The sequence below is a fragment of the Eublepharis macularius genome, chromosome 5 (genome assembly GCF_028583425.1).
Source record: "Eublepharis macularius isolate TG4126 chromosome 5, MPM_Emac_v1.0, whole genome shotgun sequence".
Taxonomy (NCBI): domain Eukaryota; kingdom Metazoa; phylum Chordata; class Lepidosauria; order Squamata; family Eublepharidae; genus Eublepharis; species Eublepharis macularius.
The window spans coordinates 170,547,761-170,573,631 of NC_072794.1; the positions used below are offsets into that span (position 1 = coordinate 170,547,761).

At 48.7% G+C, this 25,871-nt stretch overlaps 1 protein-coding gene across 5 annotated transcripts in view; it reads right to left on the reverse strand.

Moving 5' to 3' along the window:
* The window catches only part of LOC129330539 (sodium-dependent lysophosphatidylcholine symporter 1-like), a 42,707-nt gene that overhangs the window by 8,996 nt on the left and 7,840 nt on the right, over positions 1-25,871 (reverse strand). For 3 of the 5 annotated variants that reach the window (XM_054980605.1, XM_054980603.1, XM_054980604.1), the window contains exons 2-9: positions 23,758-23,877; positions 23,484-23,608; positions 22,631-22,763; positions 19,272-19,350; positions 9,831-9,985; positions 8,840-8,930; positions 7,744-7,865; positions 4,681-4,764 (exon numbers count right to left, since the gene is read on the reverse strand). In XM_054980605.1, the coding sequence (XP_054836580.1) occupies positions 4,681-4,764; positions 7,744-7,865; positions 8,840-8,930; positions 9,831-9,985; positions 19,272-19,350; positions 22,631-22,763; positions 23,484-23,608; positions 23,758-23,877 (909 nt within the window). Of the gene's footprint in view, positions 1-740; positions 825-4,680; positions 4,765-7,743; positions 7,866-8,839; positions 8,931-9,830; positions 9,986-19,271; positions 19,351-22,630; positions 22,764-23,483; positions 23,609-23,757; positions 23,878-25,871 lie in introns of all 5 variants that reach the window. The other 2 variants (XM_054980601.1, XM_054980602.1) reach the window with 1 other exon arrangement.

A 25,871-nucleotide genomic window follows, 5' to 3' on the forward strand; every position in this document is an offset into this window, starting at 1 on the left:
CTGCTCTCTGCCTCAGTTTCCCCTATGCAGAACAGGTGTAAGAGAAACCTCTCTCCCGGGGGGATCATGAGAGCCCAATACAACAAAGACAGCCCCTTTGTGGGTCTTTTACAGTTACATTACCATACCTTTCAGCAGGGCTTTTTTCCTGGGAAAAGAGGTGGTGGAACTCAGTGGGTTGCCCTTGGAGAAAATGGTCACATGGCCGGTGGCCCCGCCCCCTGAACTCCAGACAGAGGGGAGTTTAGATTGCCCTCCGTGCCGCTTGGCGGCGCGGAGGGCAATCTCAACTCCCCTCTGTCTGGAGATCAGGGGGCGGGGCCACCAGCCATGTGACCGTTTTCAAGAGGTGCCGGAACGCTGTTCCACCGCGTTCCAGCTGAAAAAAAGCCCTGCCTTTCAGAGATGGCCTCACCCTTCTTTTGCAGGCATGAGGCACAATGGTGAAAAGGACAGCAGGAAGCCAATTCTGAGGTGGCTCACATTTTAGCTTCATTCCATTATTGGCAAAATGATCTGTAGGCCTTTCTCCGAGCTGCTGTTAGGCTAAGGAAAGGTCACAACAAGCCTGTGAGGTAGGTTAGGCTGAAAGCGTGTGGCTGGCCCAAGGTCACCCAGCCAGCTTCCAAGGCCGAGTAGGGATTCGAACTGGGATCTCCCGATCTGTAAATCTAACCGTTACACCAAGCTGGTTCTCTGACACTCAAGCGCCAATGTGCCTCTTTGAAAAGGCCACTCACCGACATGCCTACAAAGGCAGCTGTTTTCTTCCCAAACCTGACCAGGAACCACTGCCAGAAGGGGATAGAGAGGCAGGCGACCACCTGGAGAGATCAGAGAGTGAGAATGGCAATTTCCACCTGCCAAAGCATGGTAATACTGGTCGCAGAAGTCACTTTTAAAAGCCTTCCTTTATTTATTTATATCCAGGGCTCATTTCGAGGGGGAACGCACCAGAACTCAGTTCTGGCAGTTCCCCAAAGAGGTCACATGGCAGGTGGCCCCGCCTACCAGACTCTCGGCCATTTTGGGCCCATTTCGGCATGGATTGGGGACAAAACGGCCCGGATTGGGCCTCTGATGGGTGGTGGATCACTCCCCCACTCAGCAGCTGCCCGATCCTGACCATTCTGGGCCCCTTTTTGGCCATTTTCAGCCCCTTTTTGCCATTTTGGGCCCAATTTCGGCCCTGAATGGCCAGGATTGGGTCCAAAACAGCCAGGATAGGTGATGTCAGGGGGTGTGGCATATGCAAATCAGTTATGCTAATGACACACTTCCGATGATGGCAAGGGGCGTGGCATATACTGATTAGTTATGCTAATGAATTATGCTAAGGAGTTCCTCCAGCTCTTTTTCTATGAAATGACCCCTGTTTATATCCTTTGCCTTTATTTATTTATGCTCCATTTTTCTCCCTCAGTCAGGGCATTCAAAGCGGCTTTGAACGCCGTTCTCCCCGCCTTCATTTCCCCAAAACAACAAGCCTGTGAGGTAGGCCAGGCTGAGAGTTTGCGACGGGCCCAAGGTCGCCTGGCGAACTTCCGTGGCAGAAGGGGGACTCGAACCTGGATCTCCCAAATCCTCGCCCGGCACTCTATCCACTACACCACCTCCAGTTCTTTTTAAAATTGATTTCCAAAATGCTGATGCCCACACACATAAGCTGGCTTCTCAAAACTTAACAAAAAAAAATCTAAAAATAGCATTAAAATACAGCATCACATAACAAAGTGCTTTTGCAGTCAAACCAGGTTCCTCATGCTTAACAGTCAATAGGGTTAGTCTGGGGGAACTATTCTACTGGCGCTTTCCTTCAATGTAAGGAGCCTTTCCTTGAAGAAAGAGGGGCAGGCACCTCATATAGAATCATAGGGTTGGATGGGTCCCCCAAGGTCATCTAGTCCAACCCCCTGCACAGTGCAGGAAATTCACAACTACCTCCCCGTCTCACACCCCCACTGACCCCTGATCCGTGCCCAGAAGGATGGCAAGACACCGTCAGGATCCCGAGCCAAACTGGCCCGGGGGAAATTGCTTCCTGGGCCCAAAATGGCGATCAACATGACCCTGGACGTGTAAGAAGGGGCCACAGAACTAAGCCCTGATGTAACCCTTCCTGCCCTCCCTCTTCTGATCTGCCCCGGTTCACAGAATCAGCATTGCTGTCCGATGGCCGTCTAGCCTCTGCTTAAAAACCTCCAAAGAACCTCACATAAATCAACTAAATAAACTAAGATCTGCGTCCAATAGCACCTTAAAGGCCCACAAGATGTGGTGTTGTTGGTCTTTACGGTGCTACTGGACTAGAATCTTGCTCTTCTACAGCAGACCAATACGGCTATCCATCTGAAACTAAATAAAATAAACAAACAAACAAGAGGAAAATTAAAGTCAGCATTAAGGGAAGAGTGAATCGGAACAACAGCCAGTGCCATCAAGACTGTAAGAATAGGGGCACATGCAAGCCGAATTAAGTTGAGCAGTACCTCCAGTGTAGTCACAGAGCGTTCAAGCTTGAGGATTATAGAAACCAACCCTTGCTCAAAGCTGATCTTCTCTCCAGGCGCCAGCCACACCTCTACCTGCTTAGCTTCAGCAAGCTTGCTTACCATGTGCCCTTAAAGTGGCCTCTCAGATCCCAACAGACTACCTCTGAAGATGCTCTTGTGTGGCGTCACAAAGACTGGACCAACTTTTAGGCAATGGACTGGCTTGTTAATGGACCCTGATGGCCGTGGTGATCTTGGGGTGAGAGAGGTTTTCTCAATGGCTTTTGAAGACCAAAAGACACTTCTCAGATGAGCATTTTCAGGAGGTGGCTACTAGCTATAGGGCATCTCTTCATGCTCAAGGAAAGCCTGAAGGAAAACAGACAGGAAGCTGCGAGGGGTGACAATGATGCAGTGGCTTGTTACGTCTGACTAGGAGCAGAGAGACATGGATTCAAATCCCTCTCTGATACAGAGTTCACTAGGACCAGCGGCTCTCCCTCTAACCAATCTGGTGATTCTCGTGTGCCCGGCATATTTCCAAATGCCTGCTTGGTTATTGAGTCTTGTGATAAAATCCAAAAGGGTCTTGGAAAAAAAACAGGGAACTCCAGGACAGTACTTTGCCAGCTGACTTCACAAGGAAAGCACAGACATGTCCCAGTCATGAGCTCAACCACAGACTCAGAGCCAAACTACACGAGACGGCAAACACGTGTTCTTCATGGGACGGGTCCCACAAGTTTCCCTGGGTAGTGTAGTCTTACAAAGATCAGCCGCTCGATGCAATTCTCCATCGGGGGAAGAATGATGAGAAGGATTCTCTCTCTGTCTCTTGCCAAAAGCCTCAGCCCGGGTTTTCTTCTGGGAGCTCGGGGGGGGCGGGGGAATAACAGGAGGCAGGAAATCCAGGGCAACTTTTTGCAAGAGAGAGAGAGAGAGAGAAAGAATTCCCCCCGCCCCCCCCATACACACCGCTCTTCTCCCTGGCGGATTCTCTTTTTCTCTTGCAAAAAGCCGCCCTGGGTTTCCTGCATCTTGTTACTTCCTCCCCCAGCCCCAAAGGAAAACCCAAGCCGAGGCTTTTTGCAAGAGAGAGAGATTCCCCAGGAGAGAATTGCATCAAGCGGCTGTTCTTTGTAAGACTACAATACCCAGGGAACTTTGCAGGACCCAACATGTGCCCAGGCGTCTCGTGTAGTTTCCCTCTCAGACTTGGTCAGGTCTCTGGATTTGGCAGCCCTTCCCACTGGCCATGCAGGGAGCAAACTGTCCTCTTTCTTTGGAAACTGAAACCAAACAGCATCTCTTAAGGGCTGGTCCCAGCATTCCTTTGCCTGCTTGGAGCAGGGGATCTTTCCAAAGAGCCTGCAAGGCAATTTCCTTTGCCTCTGCAAGGAGTGTGCATTTGGAAGCATTTGTGTCCATCCGAGGAGGACATGTGGCTTGGAATCTTCTACTGTATTGGATCTCAGAGTCTCTCTACATGAGATGCTTCAGTGCGTATTTGTCAAGTGTAGGGAGATAAAATGTTAGCTGGGAAGCGTAGTTTAAAAAGACAGAGCTGGCAGAGATCACTCATCAGACGGTTTGTTAATTTAATCTTCGCCTCCCCCAAGGCTCTGTCAATTTCACATCTCCAGTCTAAAACTGGGTGGGATTGCAACCAGAGGGCAGCAAGGAATTGAAATGGGCTGGAGCTGTCTTCCAGAGCCAGGCTTGGACCTGGAGGGGTTCTAATGGGCTGAAGTTTCCCTTCTGGTATTTCACAGCCCCTTCACACAGCTCCCATGTATAGCAAAGCCTTTGCCCTGCCGCCGGCTCTGTCCTTTTAAACTACCCTTCTAACATTGCATCTCCAGATACCTGTTCTTGTGCCAACCTACTCGGCTACCTACCTGAAACTTTGAACATATTGTGATTGGTCCTACTTCTATGGCATCCATGTCGTAGCTTGCCCTAAGGTTCTTTCCCCTAATGTTTTCTAACACATGCAGACATTTGGAGTGCAGAGACTGTACAGTTGGAAAAGGCAAAGATTCCCTGGGAAAGCTCCAACTTATACAGGTTGGACAAGGTCCTTCCACCCCAAGGGTGAATGGCTACCATGATGGGGTGTGCTGGCACACAATCCTATTCCTGCCCACAGGATCAAACTTGTACAGAGGGCAAATGCGGAGCTACTTACGAGCAGGATGAGAACCAGGTACGGGAAGCTGTCAGGCAGCCCGGCTGCATGCGTGCAGAAGAAGGCAAAAATCCCCTGGGCAAGCTGTGGGAGAACGGAAGGATGGTTGGCATGCCAGAAAAAGGATGGAATAAGTTAGAGCCCTGGACCAGAATCTAGAAGATCTAGGCTCAACTTAGCATTCCGCCGGGCCTGTAAGACAGAGATGTTCCGCCAGGTTGATGCAGGCAGGCCTCCTCTCAGCCTCCTACTGAGTGGGAGAGAAGACCCCCCCCCACTTCCTGGTTTAAGCTCGTTGCTGTATATTAGCCTCCACAGACCCAGTGATCTTGCAGGACTGTGAAATCTGCTGTTAAAATTTTGCTGCCAGTTTTAAATTGCCTTTAGCTATACGTTTATTGTATATTCAGGGCCGGCGCACCCATTGAGGCCAGGTAGGCAGTGGCCTCAGGACACAGGGCGCCAGAGGGGGTCTGGAGGGGGTGCCAGAGGAGTGCACACCAGGGAGCTGCAGCCTCCTAGCCCTCCCGCCCCGCGCCTCCGCCAGCACACACTTTGGTTTCAGTTTCCAGGCATGCGTCTGCAGTGGCACAGGGCAACTGAGCAGAAGAGCTGGGAGGCCACCTGCACGCCGTCCCAGCCACCCACCACAGCAATTGGGCTGGCGGCGCACGCACGCCCATGATGATGTCATACGTGATATTATCACACAGGCTGGTGCGTGCACACGCACGCACACACGCGCGGGCACCGAAAACCCTGGCGCCGCTGCTGTGTATATTGTATTGTGTTTTAATCAGGTTATGATCCACTTTGAGCCTACATTGCAGGGAGAGTGGATTATAAGTCTAATGAATAAATAATAAATAAATAAATAACTCTCCACTCTGTGACCGTGGGCCACTCACTCCCTTTCTGCCTAGCTGAACTCACAGGGCTTTGGTGAGTATAAAGGGAGGGAACAGAGAAGCATGCATGCTGCCCTAAACTTCCTCTAAGGATCCTAGGATTTGTCTCCAGAGGCACCTTAGAAACCAACAAGATTTTCAGAGTGTAAGCTTTCGAGAGTCACAGCTCCCTTCTTCTGATATAAGGTAGAATTGCCAACCTCCAGGTGGGATCTGGAGCTCTCCTGGAAAATCAGGATTTGAGTCCAGTGGCACCTTAGAAACCTGCAAGATTTTCATGGTGTGAGCTTTCGAGAGCCAGAGCTCCCTTCTTCAGATACTTTGCACATTCTCAGAAGCACTGCGGGATTTGAGTCCAGTGGCACCTTAGACACCAACAAGATTTTCAGAGTGTGAACTTTCGGGAACTGGAGTTCCCTTTTTCAGATACCTTTGACTTGAAAGCTTACACCTGAAAATCTTCTTGGTCTCTAAGGTGCTACGCTGGACTCATATCCTGCTGTTCTACTGTGAACCAACACAACTGCCTACCTAAAACTATCACAGGATCCTAGGTTGTCGATTCTAGGTTGGGAAATTCCTGGAGATTTAAGGGTAGAGTTTGGGGAGGGGAGGGGGTCAGGGAAGGGATGGTCCTTGAAGAGGGGGTATTATGCCATAAAGTCCAACCTCCAAAGCCACCATTTTCTCCAGGGAGACTGATCTCTGTCATATGGAAATTAGTTGTAATTCCAGTCCGGGGCCCACCTGCAGGTTGGCAACGCTATTTGATAGCATCCTTAACTATAGCAATGGGGCTAATTGTCACTTGGCCCCTCTTTCAAGGTACCAGAAGGCTACAGACCCCCACTCGTGCTCAAGAGAGGGGCTAAGCCTCTGCCATTCTTCTAGACCCTGGGCAATTGGTTGGAGGACAAAGAAATAGGCTCTTTCTGTTTTATATGGCTTTAAAGCAATTAATCCAGGTCTCTAATATGAAAGAATAACTAGTACGAAGTTCAAATCTTAAACTGTACACAGATGATGTGACTTGAAGTAAGGTTGGCTTTTGAGCCTAGGAATATTCTGAGAAGTTAGTCTGTAGCTGCAAAATAGTAAAAAGTCCAATAGCACCTTTAAGACTAACCAACTTTATCGAGGCATAAGCTTTCGAGAACCACAGCTCTCTTTGTCAGATGCATCTGATGAAGAGAGCTGTGGTTCTCAAAAGCTTATGCCGCAGTAAAGTTGGTTAGTCTTAAAGGTGCTACTGGACTTTTTACTATTTGGGAATATTCTGTAATTGATTGGTGTGTATAGCTGTGTAAAAGTAATTTATAATCTTGATTTCAATGAGTAGTTCAGTGGATTAGATAAATTATAGTGAAGGGCAGGGCTCATTTTGAGGGGAACGTGCAGGAACGTAGTTCTCCAAAAAGGTCACATGCCAGGTCGCCCCGCCCGTTTCAGCCTGGATTGGGCCCAAAACAGCCAGGATTGGGGCTGAAACTGCCTGGATCGGGCCTCTGACAGGTGGTGGATCACTCTCTTGCTCAGCAGTGGCCCAATCCTGATGATTTTGGGTCCCTTTTCAGCCCCTTTTTGCCATTTTGGGCCCAATTTTGGCCCTGAATGGCCAGGATTGGGTCCAAAACAGCCAGGATAGGTGATGTCAGGGTGTGTGGCATATGCAAATCAGTTATGCTAACGACACACTTCCGGTGGTGGCAAAGGGCGTGGCATATGCTAATGAGTTATGCTAATGAGTTCCTGCAGCTCTTTTTCTACAAAATGACCCCTGGTGAAGGGTATAGAAAGTCACTTTGGTAATACTGTAGAATGATAATAGCATCTGGATTCCGGCACATTTTTAAAAGCCCGTTTTCTTCAGTGCAGTTGACTACAATGCATGTCTTTAACATACTGATGGTAGCTTCCCTAGAAAACATTAAAGAATTTCAAAAATAGTTGGTACTAAATAGAATTTTTCTCCTTGGCCAAATTTTTAACATTGGTATGAGACAGAAACTTTCTAGCCGTATGGTAATAGGGATAACAAATTCACTTAACAGCTGTTGGAGTTCATACTTTCTGCATTGCGAATGCTGTAGCTGTTTTGCTCTCTCCTCCTCACTTTTTAACAGTTCTCCCCAGTCCACAGAGGGAGACACAGTACCTGGAATGCCAGCGAGGCACTTAGGAAGCTACCGAGAAGCCAGATGTAAGGTCGGTGGCTCAGGATGATCCGCAGGCTCTTGAAGAAGGGGATCTTGGACTTCCCCAAGGGGCTGAGGGGGCCTGGAAGACAGAGGTCACGGTGAGGAGGTTTACAGCGGGAGGGCTTTGCATGCAGAAAGGCCAAGGTGCGGTCCCAGGGATTTCCGGTTCAAGCCTGAGACTGGCTTAGAGAATGGCTAGAGTCAAGCACATTTGTACAGGCCAAAGATCTCAAGCCCAGCACTTCTGCAAGGCCTTCGGTTTCCAGCTCCAGGTAGATCTGGGGTTGCAGTCTTGAAAGGGCGGGGTTTAGGGAGATGCCGGACTGAAGCAGGGTGTAATGCCATAGAGTCCACCCTCCAAAACGGCCGTTTTCTCCAAGGAGACCTACCTCTGTGGCCGAGAGATCAGCTGTAATTCTGAGAGATCTCCCGCCACCACCTGGAGGTTAGCAACGCCAGCAGGGTCTGTGGGTCACCCGTCACCAGGCCAGCCCAAGGACACAAGCAACCCAACCAGTGTGGTGGGGGAGAATGCCCTCAAGTCATAGCTGGCTTATGGCAACCCCTGGAGGAATTTTCATGGCAAGAGACTAACAGAGGGGGTTGGCCATTGCCTGCCTCTGCAACCCTGGTCTTCCTTGCAGGTCTCCCATCCAATGACTAACCAAGGCCGACCCTGCTTAGCTTCCGAGTTCTGACGAGATCAGGCTCACCCGGGCTATCCAGGTCAGGATATCCCAACCAGTGGAGAGAGAATATTTCTAGGGGCACAGCCGAGGCAGCCTGCAAGCCAAGAGAGGCACCCCGTGATCTCAGAGGTGTGCTACCAGCATCCGCCCTCTGTTATATTGCAGAGTTTGTGGGGCGTACTTGTTCAACTGTGAGGTTCAGGCACGTAGAGAAACAAAACATCCTGAACTACGGACGTCGCCAAGGTCTTTCGGAACTGGAATGGGTCACTTACGGCTTTGGAGAATGTGCTTATACGTCTCTTGGCTCGCTCTTCCAAATCTGTATTAAGGTGGTGTGAAAAGGCAGGACGGATGAATGTACCTGTCTGCTCTTTCACTCCCAAAAAGAGGACCAGGCAGGAAATGCAATAGAGAGATCCAAGCACTACGGAGGCCACCATGTAGGACCTGCGCTGAAAAGCAGAGAGAAACAGCCCCGCCTTAGCATCTAAAGAGGACCACTGTACCTTCCTTCTCTAGACAAAAGACACCAAACTACAGGAGGAGACAAGACAGTGACAGATTAGACTGGGCTGGGCTGGAATTTGAACCCAGACCCTCCAGGCTGGGCAGTTCTTGCAATGAGCCCCTTGAGACCAGGCAATAGAGGCAAGAGTGCCAATCTTGCTCTCCGAGGCATGGACCTGCACGCCACCCTCTGCCCATTCCTGGCAATATTGCCCTCCATCAGGGCAGGAAGGGTTACATCAGGGCTTAGTTCTCGGGGCCCCTTCTTACATGCCCAGGGTAAGGCCCATCGCCACTTTGGGGTCAGGAAGCAATTTTCCCCAGGCCAGTTCGGCTAGGGATCCTGAGGGTGTTTTGCCATCTTCTGGGCATGGAGCAGGGATCACTGGGTGTGTGTCGGGGGGAGGTAACTGCATTTCTTACATTGTGCAGGGGGTTGGACTAGATGAACCTAGGGGTACCTTCCAAACCTATGATTCTATGAATTCCCCCAACCATGGCCCAAGGGGGCTTCTACCGATCTTACTTCCCTGCCTATTTCTGCTCTTCCAATTGCAACAATTCCTTATCCCATTGCCCAAAGCCTGCTCTTCACAGCTCTCTGGCTGCATGTCTTGGTTCCAATCCCTAGACTTCCGGTGAAATCCTAAGAAGAGTTCCTCCAATCTAAGCCCATTGAAGTCAATGGGCTTAGACTGGAGTAACTCTACTTAGGATTGCACTGTTTGCCTCCTTTTCAGGCCCCCCCCCCCCGGCACCAGTCTCCCCTCCATTCCATCCCAAGCCGACGTCTCCGGGACTCACTCTCAGCTTCTGCCTATGCGGCTGTGCTGCCAGACTCTTACTGTATTCTCCAACATGTGGGTGAGCAGAAAGGTGCCGTTCGCCAGGGTGCCGTTCTCGGTGTCACAGGTCTTCCTCATGTTTGCGTGGTGGCTGCCAACTATTTCGCCCTGGATGCCTGATCCGACGAGGGTGCTCAACACCTCCACACTCATCCCTGCCAAAAGACAGGAAATGCAAGGAAAGGGAAAGAGGGGAGGGGAACTTGCCTGGAGCTGCCCATCACATTCGCTGCAAAGATATACCTCTTAAATTTTATTGTAAGCTTTCGAGAACCACAGCTCTCTTCCTCAAATGCATCTGACGAAGAGAGCTGTGGTTCTCGAAAGCTTATGCTACCATAAAGTTTGTTAGTCTTAAAGGTGCTACTGGATTCTTTACTATTTTGCAGCAACAGACTAACACGGCTAACTCTTCTGGATCTATGGCCCTTAAATTTTGTGTCCACTGTGCCTCTGCATGATGCAACTTTTCAGGTCCAAAATTACAAGGCTGTTTGCAATCCTGCACTTCCTCTTTTTAGTCTATTTGGGGGAGGGATCCACGTCCCTTTCAAAAGACTTGGAGGAGGCTATTATCTCTGATATTAACACAGCATTCTATCAAGTGAAGGAACACATGAAGTGGCTTAAAATACCCAAGCTGCACTATTAAGATCTAACAAGAGAAGCACACTGTTGAAAAGTAAGAAAAACAACTATCTGTAAGTCTCCAACCGGCGGGGTAGGGGGACTGTACTAAAAACTGCAATATCTAACCTGCAGCATTGAAATCACAGCAGTAAAACTAGAAAATGGAAATAGAATGATCAGTTCCAGCCAGGGCCGGATCTGGGGGGGGCAGGGGGTAGTCTGCCCCCGGGCGCCACCAGGGAGGGGGCGCCGGGAGCAGCTGCCAGCTGCTGGAGCGCGCAGGCGGCAGCATGGGCAGCTGCGCTGCCTTTTGCTTGCCCCGCGGGACAGGGGGCGGCCGGCTTGCAGTGCACCCCATCCCGCAGGACAGGCAAAGGGCAGTGCGGGCGCCCACGCCATTCGCTTGCCCCGCAGGAGAGGGGGCAGCCGGCCGCCCCCTGTCCCGCGGGGCAGGTGCATGGCGCGGGCAGCCTCACAGGTTCCCGTGCTGCCTTTCCCTTTCGCTTGCCCCATGGGACAGGGGGTGGCCGGCTTGCCGCGCACCCTGTCCCGCAGGGCAGGCAAAGGGCAGCACAGGCACCCACGCCATTTGCTTGCCCCGCAGGAGAGGGGGCAGCCGGGCCGCCCCCTGTCCCACAGTGCAGGCGAAAGACAGCGGGGGGGGGCTGCAAAGCCGACCGCGCCATTTGCCTGCGGAGAAGCGAATGGCGTGGGTGGCTTCCCAGCCCCGCACGCTGCCTCTGGCGCCGGCGCGATGATGTCACCAAAATGACGTCATCACGCCGCGTCGGGAGCGCGCTCTTGCGAGGACCTACAAGCGTTGCCCCCGGCGCCGGGCACTCTAGATCTGGCCCTGGTTCCAGCTTGGATACTTCAAAGAGATTTGGGGCCAATTCCTGGGAAGAGGAGGAGCTCAGCAAGGGTGCAATGCCACACTCTGCCCTTCAAACCTTTGATTTTCTCCAAAGGAACGAATTTCTAGCCTGGAGATCAGTTGTAACTCCATTAGAACTCCAGCCCCCCATGCAGGAGCCCTGGATAGAAGCACAGCCCAAAGCCGGGGTCCTTTCCGAACTAGCCATCGATTTGTAGAATTCCCGTGACTCATTCCTTCACTCAGTTTTAGCAGAGAGTTCAGACAACGTTGCTGGCCACCTGTTACAGCTTGATGCTTTCTGCGTAGTTTTCTCCATCTTTTTCAGTCCTCATTTATGTCTATTTTTAAAACTCAAAATCCAATTGCAGTATCAAGCTGTTCCATGTAGGCCCTCCCTGTCCCTTTAAAATGTCACATTTTCCTTTCACCTTAATTAATCAATCCCAATGCTGCCATCTCAGTATTTTCTCGACGTTCATGAATCAATGGAGCAAATTATTATTAGGGAAGTGTTGGGGGCTTATACACACTTGGTTTTCACATGTAGCCTACCACAGCTATTTTTAATTACTGCTATTTTTATTACTATTATTATTCCATTTGGTCTTTAAGGTGCTGCTAGACCCGAATTTTGCTCTTCCAGTGCAGGCCAATCCAGCTATCCACCTGATGCTATTTTGTAACGTGCTATTGGTGGTGGTAGAGAGTGCCCTCAAGCCATAGCTGACTTATGCTGACCCCTGGTGAGGTTTTCATGGCAAGAGACTATCAGAGGTGGTTGGCCATTGCCTGCCTCTGCACCCTTGATCTTCCTTGGAGGTCTCCCATCCAATTACTAACCCAGGTCGACCCTGCTTAGCTTCTGAGATCTGACAAGATCAGGCTCACCTGGGCATTCCAGGTCATTATGATGATTAAAAACATTTTTTTAAAAAAATTATGAGCTGTGACTTTGGCGACTGCAAAGAGTTTCTATTTATACGCCACACTTCCTCCATGGAGCGCGGGGAGGGCGTACATGGTCCTCCGTTCTGCAGCTCATCCTCATAACAAACCTGCGAGGCAAGCTAGGCTGACAGTAAATTTCAGTGGCAAAGTAAGGATTTGAGTTTCCCCAGTCATACTCCAGCGCTCCTCCTACTACATCACGCAGTATTGGTGAAAGACAGTATTTTGATGATAGCCGGGTTGATACACTTGTTTGCATACATCTTACTATATAAAAGGCTAAGCATATTCAAGACAACTCCCTTCCTACCCTGGTGCACCTCCAGAGGGCGCCATGGAAGGAAGCCCAGATGAGGCAGCCGGACCTCCAGAGAGCGCGCCATGGTGGGAAGCCCAGGACGGGGGCAGGCATGGAGCAGGCAGCAAAGACTGCCCCCCACTTTCATCCGTTTGGGATCAGGAGCGGAGCAGGTGGCAATGCCCACATCCTGCCTTCACCCAGGAGGGATCAGGAGCACAGCAGGTGGTAATGCCCTCCTCAGCCTTCACCCAGCTGGGATCAGTCGCAAAGCAGATGGGAATGCCCGCCCCCTGCCTTCACCCAGCTGGTATCAAGAGCGGAGCAGGGGGCAATGCATACCCCCTTCACCTGGCCGGGATCAGGCACAAAGCAGGAAGTAATGTCTGCCTTCCTTCACCTGGCTGGGATCACGCGCAGAGCAGGTGGCAATGCCCGTCCCCCCTTCATGTGGCTGGAATCAAGTGTAGAGCAGGGGGCAATGCCTGGCTCCTGCCTTCTAAGCTAACAAAAGGGGGCTGCCCCCGCCACAGCAATTCAACAACAAGGGGAAAACCCGCGCGGGGAATTATACTGTGTTCAGTATATAATCAACAATTCTGTAACAGCAGTTCAGTGTATTCAGAATGTTTATCTCAAGCTTATAGCAATGTAATATATTTCCAATTCAAAATACTTGTAACAAAAATTTTTTATACAGGATGGACCTTCCAAATTTCAGTAACCAGTGTCCGTTGCAGTGTTTTCCTAAATACAACTCATATAGTCACAAAATAAAGTATGCAGACAATAGTCCAATGGTCGGAGGGAAGACACGCCCAATCCGGGGCCGGCTAACACACAGATTTCGTCCAGTGCCTCCTCAGGGGCGTCTATCTTCGTCGTTTGTGCCACTCAAAACCAAATATTCTTTATATCTGCAAAACAAACATATCTTCGCACATACACTCAATAATAATGTCTATCCCACTCAGTTGGTACAATCCATAAACACTTACATGTACAATTTTCCAAATAACTCATGGTCTGCAGATCACAGGTAAAGTGACATTGTGCTTTCACTGGTAGCATGCGGCGGCAGTCAATTCTCTTGCGCGCCTCACGCAAACTCAAACGGACCCTTTTAAACTGTTTAATTAGCCCGCCCATCTAATGAAAAGGAACAGGTGGTTCTCCATCAGCGTAAGTAAATTAAAAAAAACAATTCAAAGACAACTCATTGTTTAGTCCTTGCAGCTTTACAGTTTCCAGACGTAAGATCCAATAAGCTTCTCTGCGTAAAAGAGCAGTTGGACTAAAATGCTCTTTTTGTAAAACTTCCAAAACCACAACCCGAAAGGAGTTAGCAACATGTTTACAATCAATGAAATGCTGCACCAAAGGGGCTTCTGTTACTTTGTGCCGAATGCGGGAGAGGTGTTCCAGAATGCGTGTTTTTAATGGTCTTGTGGTGCAACCTACATACAAAAATTTGCAGGAGCATTCTATCAAATAAATCACTCCTGCAGTGTGGCAAGAGGCGAAATGGTCGATAGTTAACCTTTCTCCTTTAATCCAGAACTCCTTCCCCTCTGACATGAGGCTGCATGCGGCACACCTGCCGCATTTAAAATTACCCTGAGGTAAGTGTGTTCTTTCTTTTTTTCTTTTTCTTTTTTTTTAACAATTTTTATTTTTCAGTATACTACACAACACTACAATAACACTACACAAGACTATCACAAGGGAAGGGGATAGAGATGAAGAAAAAGGGAGGGGGCGAGGAAAAAGGGACAAAAAGGGAAGGATAACCTACAATCAACACTACACTTCAATGTTTTCCCTTCATACTGCCATAATAAAAAAAATAGCTCAATAAGATAATGATGGGGTGGTTAATCATACAGAATACACATTTCAAATTCTAATTAAATTTTCCTCCCCCTTCTGGGTCCCGGACGCAATTCTCTCTGTGCAACCGCAGCTGCGGTGCTCTTCTCCTCCTCCCCCCCCCCTCAGGCTTCTCCTTTTCTTCGTTCTTGGTGCACTGGAATTCCGGGTTTTTATCCTCAAAATCCTTTAGTTGATCTTCTGATAGTATCTTATAGGCTTGATCTTTATGTCCAAACCATATTCCTTCCGGAAGTAACCATTTATACTTTATTCCATGGTCCCTCAGAAGAGCTGCGAACTTTTTGTACTTAAAACGTCTTTTCTGGACTAGAAATGGAACGTCCTTCAAAATCTTGACTTTAAGACCCATAAAATCCAAATCCGCATTGTATGAGTTATATAGGATAGTGTCACGAATCTTTTTAAATGAAAAGTCAATAATGATCTCGCGAAGCAGCTGTCGCTTTGTTGCATATTTTGAAGAAGCCCGACGGACCTCCAAAATGGCGCTTTTAACCTCTTCTTTAGTTGTCCTCGCGGGTGTCGCCAGTAGTTCCGAGACCAAATCCCACAGATCCTCATTTTCCTCCTCTTTCACGTTTTGGAGACGCAAAATGGTCTGCGTTCGTTCCACCTGTAGTCCGATCAGCTGGTTCTCTACCAAGTTCAGCTCTTTTTTCGTAGCCTTCACAAGTGACGCACTTTCCAGAGCAGACTTCTCTGCCCCCCCCGCTACTTCCTTAATGGTTTTCACTTCGCTTTCAATTAAGCCCACCCTTTGATCAGTTTCGTTCAGCTTGTCAACAAAGGGTTTTATGGCTTCCACCACCACCCTGCGCACCAACTCTTCGAGTGACTCTCCCTTCTGCAAGGTAGCCGAGATTGACTTACCCAGAGCGGGACTTTGCTTCTTTGCTGCCATTGGGGGGGGGGGGCGCCAGCCAAATTCTGGAACTCACCGAAGGGGAAGAGCGAGTCTTCTTCAGATCAACCTCTCCTTCACAAACGCTTGTAGAACAGAAGGGATTCGCTTGTTTACAGGCTTCCGCCTGTTTCTTTTATTTGCCGTTTCTCGTTGCCCGGCGGCACTCAAGGCGCCGCGCACGTCTGCCGGCCTCCATAGGGACAAACGGGCAATTCCCCCCCCGCATTGATTCCGGGGGGGTTTTCCCGCAGCGTCCCGGACCCTGCCTCCCTAACTGGGAGTCCTGGGGGCTAATCCTTGCAGATCAGCCACCCGGTCAGGGTGCCCGGGCGCTTCCTCCCAGACCCGCCGAGAGGAGCGTCCGGCATGGCTGAGAAAGCGAAACCGAATCGTAAGTGTGTTCTTTCTTTATGGCCATCCAAACGTGCGTGGACCAAACTATCCCTAAGGCTAGTTGTTTTTCTAAAACCACACAGTGGTCGCTGTTCACAGCCTTTAATGTCCTGGACGATCGTCCAATGTCGATCCACCGTTCTCTTAATGTGGTTAGCAAGGGGAGTGTAATCCAGTGCCCACTTAATTCTATCTACCGTGTCCTGAGGTCTAGTCTGAAACAATCTCCTCCGATCTACCATCTTAGCCCGTGAGAGTGCGGTATTAAGAATTCTATCAGGATAATTCCTACGTCTGAAATCCCTACACAACGCCCTGCTATCCCTTAAAAAATCCTGGGAAGTAGAAGAATTGCGTTTGATACGTAGTAATTGTCCGTATGGGATATTCTCTTTTAAATGCCTGGGGTGAAATGAGAAAAAATCTAAATAAGAATTGCGATCAGTAAGTTTGGTGAAAGTCCTCACTTTAACCTTGTTACAAAAGTCCCTGTACGTGATTACATCCAAAAAATCAATCTCTCCCCTGGCATGTTGCCAAGTGTACTGAACCTTATGGTCTCGGCTATTCAGCCAAGTACAAAAGGGCTCTATCTGTTGTTCCCCAGAAAACAAAAAATAAAGGTCATCAATGTACCTTCTGTAAAAACGAATCCAGTTCCTAAACGGGTTGGTCTCATTTATGAAAAAGATTGGCGATGCTCGGAGCGGCCGAGCATCCCATGGCAACGCCATTCTTCTGAAAATAAAATTGTTCCTGAAACTTAAAATAATTTTTCTCCAGTACTAAACCCAGCATTTGTAACAGAAGTGGTACCGGTAAGGGACACGATCCTGTGCCCTTCCTAAGGGATTCTTCGACAACTTCCCTGGCAGCCTCGTGAGCAATGATTGTGTAAAGTGAATTTACATCCATTGTTAAAAACACATCATTCTCTTCCAGGTGAGTACTCTCCACCTGGTTAATGAAATCCTTCGTATCACGTAACAAAAAATCAATCACCTGCACCACTGGTTGAAGGATGGTATCTAAAAGGATGGCCAAAGGTTCTAACACGGAACCACAGCCCGACACGATTGGCCTGCCCGGGGGAGGGAAGACTTGTTTATGCACCTTTGGTAAGATGTAAAATAACGGAATTCTTGGAGTTTTTACCTGTAGTGCATGATATAGGTTATCTTCTATGTCCCCCATCTCCCTGGCCTCATCCAATACTATCTTAACAAGTCCCTGTATGTGATTAGTAGGATCAAATGAAATCTTTGCATAGCTAGAAGTGTCCTGTAATTGCCTATGGACCTCATTTACATACATCTCCCTATTAAGGACCACTATGCCACCCCCTTTGTCGGCAGATTTAATTACTAGTGTAGGATCCAGACGTAAGTTCCTTATCGCTTGCCTTTCCTCACGGTTCAGATTATGCCACACGTGATTAGGTTTATTTTCTGAAACCTCGGGTGTTTCTGATAGTTCAGGCGATGAGGGCCCCAGCGGTAGAACTCTACGTACAAGAACTGTGTATCCCCCGCAACGGGGATCGTCTTCTTTTTTAGAGAGAGGCAAAAGGAAACCCTTCCAGAGACCAAAAAAGAAAACTTAGTCTTTAATTTGGCTTCCCGCCCATTAAGTGCCGCTGAATTGGCAGTACTTAATAGGGGTTTGGGATTTGTTCCCACTCCCCCATATAGGCCCCTACAAACGCACGTGGATATTTATAAATTAGTTCGCCAAATCAAATTAAAATTATTTTTCGCTGCATTGCCATCTACGGAGAATAGTGGTGGTTTTCCGGTGCCCCGCCGCCTTAAAGGCGCGTCAACTTTTATTCCACCCGTTTCCGACCACCTTTGAATTTATGGTCTTAAGGGACATAATTACACTAGAAAATAAACCTAATCACGTGTGGCATAATCTGAACCAAGGACTAAACAATGAGTTGTCTTTGAATTGTTTTCTTTAATTTACTTATGCTGATGGAGAACCACCTGTTCCTTTTCATTAGATGGGCGGGCTAATTAAACAGTTTAAAAGGGTCCGTTTGAGTTTGCGTGAGGCACGCAAGAGAATTGACTGCCGCCGCATGCTACCAGTGAAAGCTCAATGTCACTTTACCTGTGATCTGCAGACCATGAGTTATTTGGAAAATTGTACATGTAAGTGTTTATGGATTGTACCAACTGAGTGGGATAGACATTATTATTGAGTGTACGTGTGAAGATATGTTTGTTTTGCAGATATAAAGAATATTTGGTTTTGAGTGGCACAAACGACGAAGATAGACGCCCCTGAGGAGGCACTGGACAAAATCTGTGTGTTAGCCAGCCCCGGATTGGGCGTGTCTTCCCTCCGACCATTGGACTATTGTCTGCATACTTTATTTTGTGACTATATGAGTTGTATTTAGGAAAACACTGCAACGGACACTGGTTACTGAAATTTGGAAGGTCCATCCTGTATAAAAATTTTTTGTTACAAGTATTTTGAATTGGAAATATATTACATTGCTATAAGCTTGAGATAAACATTCTGAATACACTGAACTGCTGTTACAGAATTGTTGGTTATATACTGAACACAGTATAATTCCCCGCGCGGGTTTTCCCCTTGTTGTTGAATGGCTCCTGCCTTCAGCTGGCCAGGATGAGGAGCGGAGCAGGTGGCACTGCCCACCCACCCCCCTTCAACCAGCCAGGATCAGACGCAGAGCAGGAGGAAATGCCCACCTCACCCTTCACCCAGCCGGGATCAGGAGTGGAGAAGGTGGCAACGCATGTCCCCTTCACCTGGCTGGGATCAGGTGCAAAGCAGGAGGTAATGTCTGCCTTCCTTCACCTGGCTGGGATCAGGCACGGAGCAGGTGGCAATGCCCACCTCTGACTTCACCCAGCAGGGATCAGGTGCAGAGCAGGAAGTAATGCCCGTCCCCCCCCCCATTCAAACTGTTGGAATCCAGCGTGGATCAGGCAGAAATCCCCCCCCCCGCCCCACTTCATCCGGCTGGAGTCAGACAAAAAGCAGGTGGCAATACATACTTCTGCTTCACCAGCCGGGATCAGGTACGGAGCAGGCGGCAATGCCCGCCCCTTCATTCAGCTGGGATCAGGAGTGGAGCAGGTAACAATGCCCACCTCCCCATCACCCAGCTAGGATCAGGTGTGGAGCAGGAGGTAATGCCCACCCCCCTTTCACCCAGCCTGTCTCAGGCGCGGAGAAGGTGGCAATGCCCACCCTTGCTTCACCTGGCTGGGATCAGACATAGAGCAGGAGGCAATGCCCATCCCTTTACCCAGCCAGGATCAGGTGTAGAGCAGGTGGCAATGCCTGCCCCCCCTGCCTTCATCCAGCCAAGATCAGTGACAGAGGAGGATGGAATCCCTGCCCGCCCGCCCTCCCCTTTCTAGAGCCCGTTGTATTTTTCCCCACAATGAGCTTTGTCGCTAGTTTGTACATACATTTGTACAGGGAACATACGAAATGGCATCCAAAGAGACTTACGGTAGGCCGTGGCAGAGTCCCGTTCTCTTTGATTCCCTCCCAGGAACATATTTAGTGAGGAGTATGATACATGGTAACACTAGAAAAAGAGAACAGGACAGGTCCACATTAGACTAACATGGCCCAAATATGCTCCACTTGCTGGTTTGCGCGCGCGTGCACACACACACACACACCAGTTGTTTCTTTATAGCAATACTTAGCAGGTTAATAGCACTTCTGAATGTCCAAAGTCCTTATCACTGTAACCCTTCCAACAATCCTCTAAGGTAGGTCAATATTAGGATTACCAGGTAGGGCCAGGACGTCTCCTGGAATTAGAACTCCTCTCCAGACTACAGAAATCAGTTCTACTGGAGAAAAGAGATCCCGAGGAGTTAGCCGTGTTCGTCTGTAGAGGCAAAATAGTAAAGAGTCCAGCATCACCTTTAATACTAACCCACTTTATTGTAGCATAAGCTTTCGAGAACCACAGCTCTCTTGGTCAGATGCTCACACCCTGCCCCTAAGTTTGTTAGTCTTATCGGTGCTACTGGACTCTTGCTTTTTTCTGCCGCTACAGACAGATTAACACGGCTACCCATCTTGCTCTACCTCCCTGGAAGAACAGCAACTGTGCCCTATCAATGAGTATCAAAAGGCTGCTTGGCATAGCTGTTTGGGGCCTCCAACGTGCATCGTATTGCAATCAGAGACCTTCAGTTGTGGGGAACGAGACTCCAGCTACGTTGTGCATCCGATGAGAGAGGGAGGGGGGCAGGACTAACCTACATGTTTATCACACGACACAAGGAGAACGCAATTAGGGTTTCTGTTTTGGAAGTTTTGCAGACATAATCATGACAATGCTCAACTATCCCTCTTATGTTGGGAGGCATATTGGATTCATAAACTGGACACAGTCCATCCACGGGGTCTTAATCACGACCTCTCCCTCAGCTGTTTTCTTTGAAATTGCCTTCAGAGATATGTTTCTTGCAAGATGTGTTGTATATAGGAAATGGATTGTGAGCGTGTTCCCTTTAAGGATCCGATCAGTCATTAGCCAGTAGGGAATGAAAAGGGGAACCGCCAAGCGTTTTAGTTGCGCAAGAGAGATAGCACAGCCGCCGTGTTCCGGGTTCTTGGTTCTAATAATGAAATAACGCTGGATTATGCCTGTTCCTCCTATAATGAAGGTACACTTCTACGTAATTGTTACTTGTGGGTCGTGGTGCATTTGCGCTGGATATAAAAAGGTTTTTAAACCTTATTTTAGCGAACCACACGCTCCTGACGAAGGTGTTACGAAATCTGCAGCGTGTAGCCGGCCCCAGATTGGGCGTGGTTTGGAATTTAGTTCCTCGTTTTCATCGTTGCCGCTTCTTTGGACCCGGGAGGACTTGGGAACATCAGTATTTTGTATAAGACTCTGTAAAAGACTTTATTTATTTGATGCCCGGCTGTCTGACATACAGTTTTGAAGGTTTTCCCTGTAAAATCTGTCTTGTATATGGGATAAGAATATCTGAATTAACTTGGAATATGTATGAATTATTAACTATTTATAGCACTTGCACTTTGAATACACTTTTGTAAATTCTTTGATTACTGTAGTGTGCTTCCCGTGGACTAGTTCCTTTGTTTTTCACTTGCATTTGTATGGGGGCAGCCATCCATTAATTTTCAGTTCACCCTCCAAAGCAGCTATGGTCTCCAGAGAACTGATCTCTGCAGTCTGGAGATCCATTGTAATTCCAGGAGATCTCCAGTACCCTCTGGAAGGCTGGCAGCCCTTGAGCTGTCAGGGACCTGCGTATCTTCGGGACCATCTCCTCTGGTATGTTCCCCGAAGAGTGTTACGTGTTGCTGAGAACGATTTAGCCCAAAAGTAGTCCACCTGTCCTCGACCAGAACAGGGCCTTTTCTGCCCTGGCTCCCACCTGGTAGAACTCCCTACCAAATAACATCTATTCCCTACAAGACCTAACGCAGAGATGTACTGCCAGGCTTGTGGTTGAGGACAGTGACAGATACCATCCTAATGGCAATCCCCCCTCCTTCTCCTTGCCCCCTTTCTGTTTCTTGTAGGGCAGTGACAACATTGGAATCTGAAGCCCTATCTCCGTCTGAGAATGTTTTTAAATTATGGATCACTTAAATTGTTTTATTATTTATGAATGTTTTTATCATTACATTGTTCAGTGCCCTGAGCCATGTCTATAAATTGAAATTATAAATAAATAATTATTGTGGGCTTTAGTCTCTGCTCAGCCATGAAGGAGGCACCTGTGACCAGGTCCTCAGCTGTGGGCTGGTGGGACAGGGCCCTGCTTTGCATGCATGAGGCCGCAAGTTCGATCCCCAGCATCTACCTAAAAAATGCGCTCCGCAGAGATTTCTCTTGGAGAGATGCTGCCAGTCTAAGGAGAGCATGCCAAGCAGGCCGACTTCTAGATGGACTCAGCTGAAGGCAGGTTCAACTGTACCTCACAGGATTGTGGTGAACCAGGTATGCTATTTATTTATTTATTTATTTATTTATTTATTTATTAAATTACATTTTTAGACCACCCTCCCCGTCAGACGGGCTCAGGGCGGTTTGACAACAAATTAAAAACAGTAAAAACATTATAAAAACATTAAAACATCGTATTAAAAACCATTAAAATTGGCGGGTGTAGAATATTAAATATTAAAATGCTACCCTAAGATCCTTGGAGAAAGGAAAGGCTCAACAATGTGCCAGGCAAACTGCCTCGTCTTCAGGCCCAATTGCAGAACTTGAGGGACAGGAAAAAAACTGCCCGGCTGCAAGTGGTGTTGTTATTTAATTAATCGGCTTCATTTATACCCAGCCTTTCTCCCCAATAAAGACCCAAAGAGACTTACATAGTTCCCCTCTCCCGTATTTTATCCGCACAACAACTTTGTGAGGTAGGCTAGGCTGAGTTTGTGTGACTGGCCCAAGACGACCCAGCCAGCTTCCATGGCAAAGTGAGGATTCGAACCTGGGTCTCCCAGACCCTAGTCTGACACTAACCACTACACCCCACTGGTGAATTTTGAGTGCCACGTGAACCACCATCATAGATCCAGAGGAGTTAGCCATGTTAGTCTGTAGTAGCAAAATAGAAGAGTCCAGTAGCACCTTTAAGACCAACCAACTTTATTGTAGCATAAGCTTTCGGGAACCATAGTTCTCTTTGTCAGATGCCTCTGATGAAGAGAACTGTGGTTCTTGAAAGCTTATGCTACAGTTAAGTTGGTTAGTCTTAAAGGTGCTACTGGACTCTTTTCTATAGTGAACCACCATCGATGCAGAAGAGAAGAATGGAAAGATGAACAAACATCCACCAGCCCCACACAGAAGTCCTTACACTCATGCACGTCTGGAAGCAGCAGTACATAACCAAGTACCAAATTAACTTCAGTGACACGGAGGGGGCATCAGTAGGGACAAGCCAGAGCAAGAAGTAGAAGAAGACCCCAAAAGGTGTGGAGCCAACGATCCTGTAAAGAGAAAACAAGAACATCAGAAGAGCATCACTGGATCAAATGTAAGGGACGTCTAGACAGACATACTCTTTCTGACAGTGGACAGCCATAAGTCTTTAGATGATTACAGGCAGGGTATTAAGGGCCCACTCCCCTATTGCTTGTCCACAGCCTCTAGTATTCAGCAGTATACTGCTTCTGAATATGGAGGTTCAATTCCAACAAGGAACTCATTGCATTTCATTACAACTGAACCTCAGCATCACTATTCTCTGGATGTGTTCCTGGGACTAACAGTTGCAAGGAAGGCAGAAACCCAACGGGTTTAACCTCTCCCGGCACAGAGGATACAGAACCACAGGTCTGAATGCTGGTGAAAGATGTTAACTCAAGGTCTTAAGCTACAGGGAAGCCTTCACAGCCCCTTTCCCTGAATTTGCAGCTTTTAAAAAAGTGCCTAGACCTTTTCAACTGAGCAGGCATGTCAGTTTGCAATAGATGTGCAAGTCTTGAGTCCCGTAACACCTTAAAGACCAACCATATTTCAAGAGTCGAGCTCCCTTTGTCAGATACAAGTAGGAAACTCTAGACCTTTTGTGCGAGTTGTGTGCATAAAGGAAAGCACGTATCCACTATTCTACTAATTGCTGGTAATAATTTAAGACTCAAGTGCCTACAGATTCCCATCAACAGATCTCTGGATCTGATCCCAGAATCCTTTCCTTCCTGACTCACCAAGGGATGAATTTGCCACATCTCCTGCGGGGGCTCCTGCCGACCAAAAATCCCACGACCGGGTCCGACACCGCGTCCCAGACTCGCCCAAGGAAAAGAATCAGAGATGCAAGGAACGGCTCGAGCTGCATCAAGACAAACGTCCGGCTCATAGCACGGAAAGAGCATTCCTGATAGGCCAAGGGCTGGAACTCGGGCTTCCCTCCCACCAACTTCACAACACACACAAAAGAAATCAGTTGGAAATCGGCTGCCTTCCTCCATCCTAGCTCACCTGAACAACATCGAGTAAGAAGAGCTGGAAGAAAAATCCAAGAGCGTTGTTGGTAAGCTGGTATGGGGCACTTCCGATGGCATAACAGATCTTCCTGTGTAGCGGCAAAGGGGAATTCCCCTGGAAATGAAATAATTTTTTAAAATTATATTATTAAAACCGAAAATAACATTGGACTGTAGAAAAAATATCAAAAGCAGACTATATAACAGAAAGTAACATTAGACAGTAAACATAATATCAAAAACAATGTATGTAACGAAGTATTAAATCTACATAATAACATAACAAAAAGTAACATTAAAGTATAGACATAATATCAAAGACAGAATATATCGCAGATTATTAAAACTGCACATTTTTTCCTCCTCTCCAACTTCTCACTTATTTATGTTATACTCGTCATTTTATATTCAGTATATTTTAAAAAAAACTTCTCTTTTGGCCACATAGTCGAAAAAGTCTGTCTGAGGCCGGGCGCGGTGCCCTTGGACTACGGCCACCCCCACCCCCTCCGTGGCGAAGACCCCGGCCCCACTTACCTGGACACGGGGGCCGCAGGGAGCCTAGACGCAGCGGCGGCAGCAAAGAGCCCTGGCGCCCCGAAGGCCGCGGCAGCGACAGCGAGCCACGGCGCCCCGAAGGCCACGGCGGCAGCAGAGAGCCGCGGTGCTCCCGCGGGCCCGCCAGCCGCCACCACGCCGCCGCCAGGAGCGCTGGGAAGCAGGACAACCGGCGGCCAGGGAAGAGGCCCAGGAGTGTGGCCAGCTGCACAGCGGCGGCGAAGAGGCCCTGGTACGAGAGGAGGCCGGGCCGGGCCGCGCCGCCAAACGCTGGCGCAGGTGCACAGAGCCGGCCCAGGCGACGGCCAGAGGCTACAGGGTGGGGGAAGGGGGCAGGAGGCAGCCGGGCCTCCCAGGCATCACCGGCAGTGGCGGGGGCGGCTGTCCGCCGCAGGGGAGGCAGGCAATAGGCCAAGAAGGCAGGAGGGGGGCGAGACAACCCTACAGGCTACCCACCAATGGGCTAAGGGGAAGTGGGTGCAGTGGGCGTGGCCACAGGTGGCCCAGGTAGTGGGCATGACGCTGGGTGGAGGCACCTGAGAGCAGGGGTGGAGCTGAGGGTGGAGGGGGATTTAAGGAGGCTCTGGAGGCGGGCCGAGGAGGAAAGTGGTGGTTTGTCAGTGAGAGCGTGGCTGACGTTGGTGAAGGAGGTCAGGCTGCCCTGGACAGGAAAGGCGCAGCTGGCCTGGGTGGAGCCAAGTGCTGACCGGTCCCACCGGTTCAGATAAGGGCCGCACGTGTGTCTGAGGCCGCCTGGGAAGGAGCCTCCATCGACCAGGGTACCCTCCGGCCCCGCCGAGGCGCTCAGAACAGACCCACCGGGACCGTCTCCCCTGGACCCGTCGCCGCTACCGCCAGGGGGCGCCCCGAAGCGCGACAAAGTCTTTCCATTTTTCCTGAAATTCTGAAATTGATCTATTATGCAAATAAGAATGTATTCATTGTCCCATAAACATACAATTTGTTCATCCATTCAGTCACGTCTGGACAAAGTTCTGTCTTTCATTTTGTCATGCCGTCACCATATATTTAAAGAGTTCATGGTGTTCTTTTGCTATATTACTTGGTAAAACATTTTATAACATATTTTGGGGGACTAGCTCAAAGCAAAGCTTTAGTATCTTTTGCATCTCTTCGTGTATTTTTATCCAATATCTTTTCATTTTCTTGCATGTCCACCACATATGATAGAACAGGGGTGGCCAAAATGCAGCTTGGGAGCCACATGCGGCTCTTCTAGACATATTGTGCGGCTCCCAGAGGACTCTGAGTATTGCCGTGGCCATACATTTTAGTTTAGTTTATTTCCCTCCCTTCCCTCCTTTCTCTACATGTCTTTCCCTCCCTCCTTTTCCTTCTTTCTTTCCATGTCTTTCCCTCCTCTTTCCTTTTTTCCTTCCTTCCTTATTTCTTTTCATGTCTTTCATATTTTCAATAAAAATGCTGGCATTGCCAGATCTTTCTTAGAAAATATCTGGGGACTTTGGGGGTGAAGCCTAGCAAGGATATGACATCACTTTTGTGATGTCACTTCCAAGTCAAAGGTCAGGT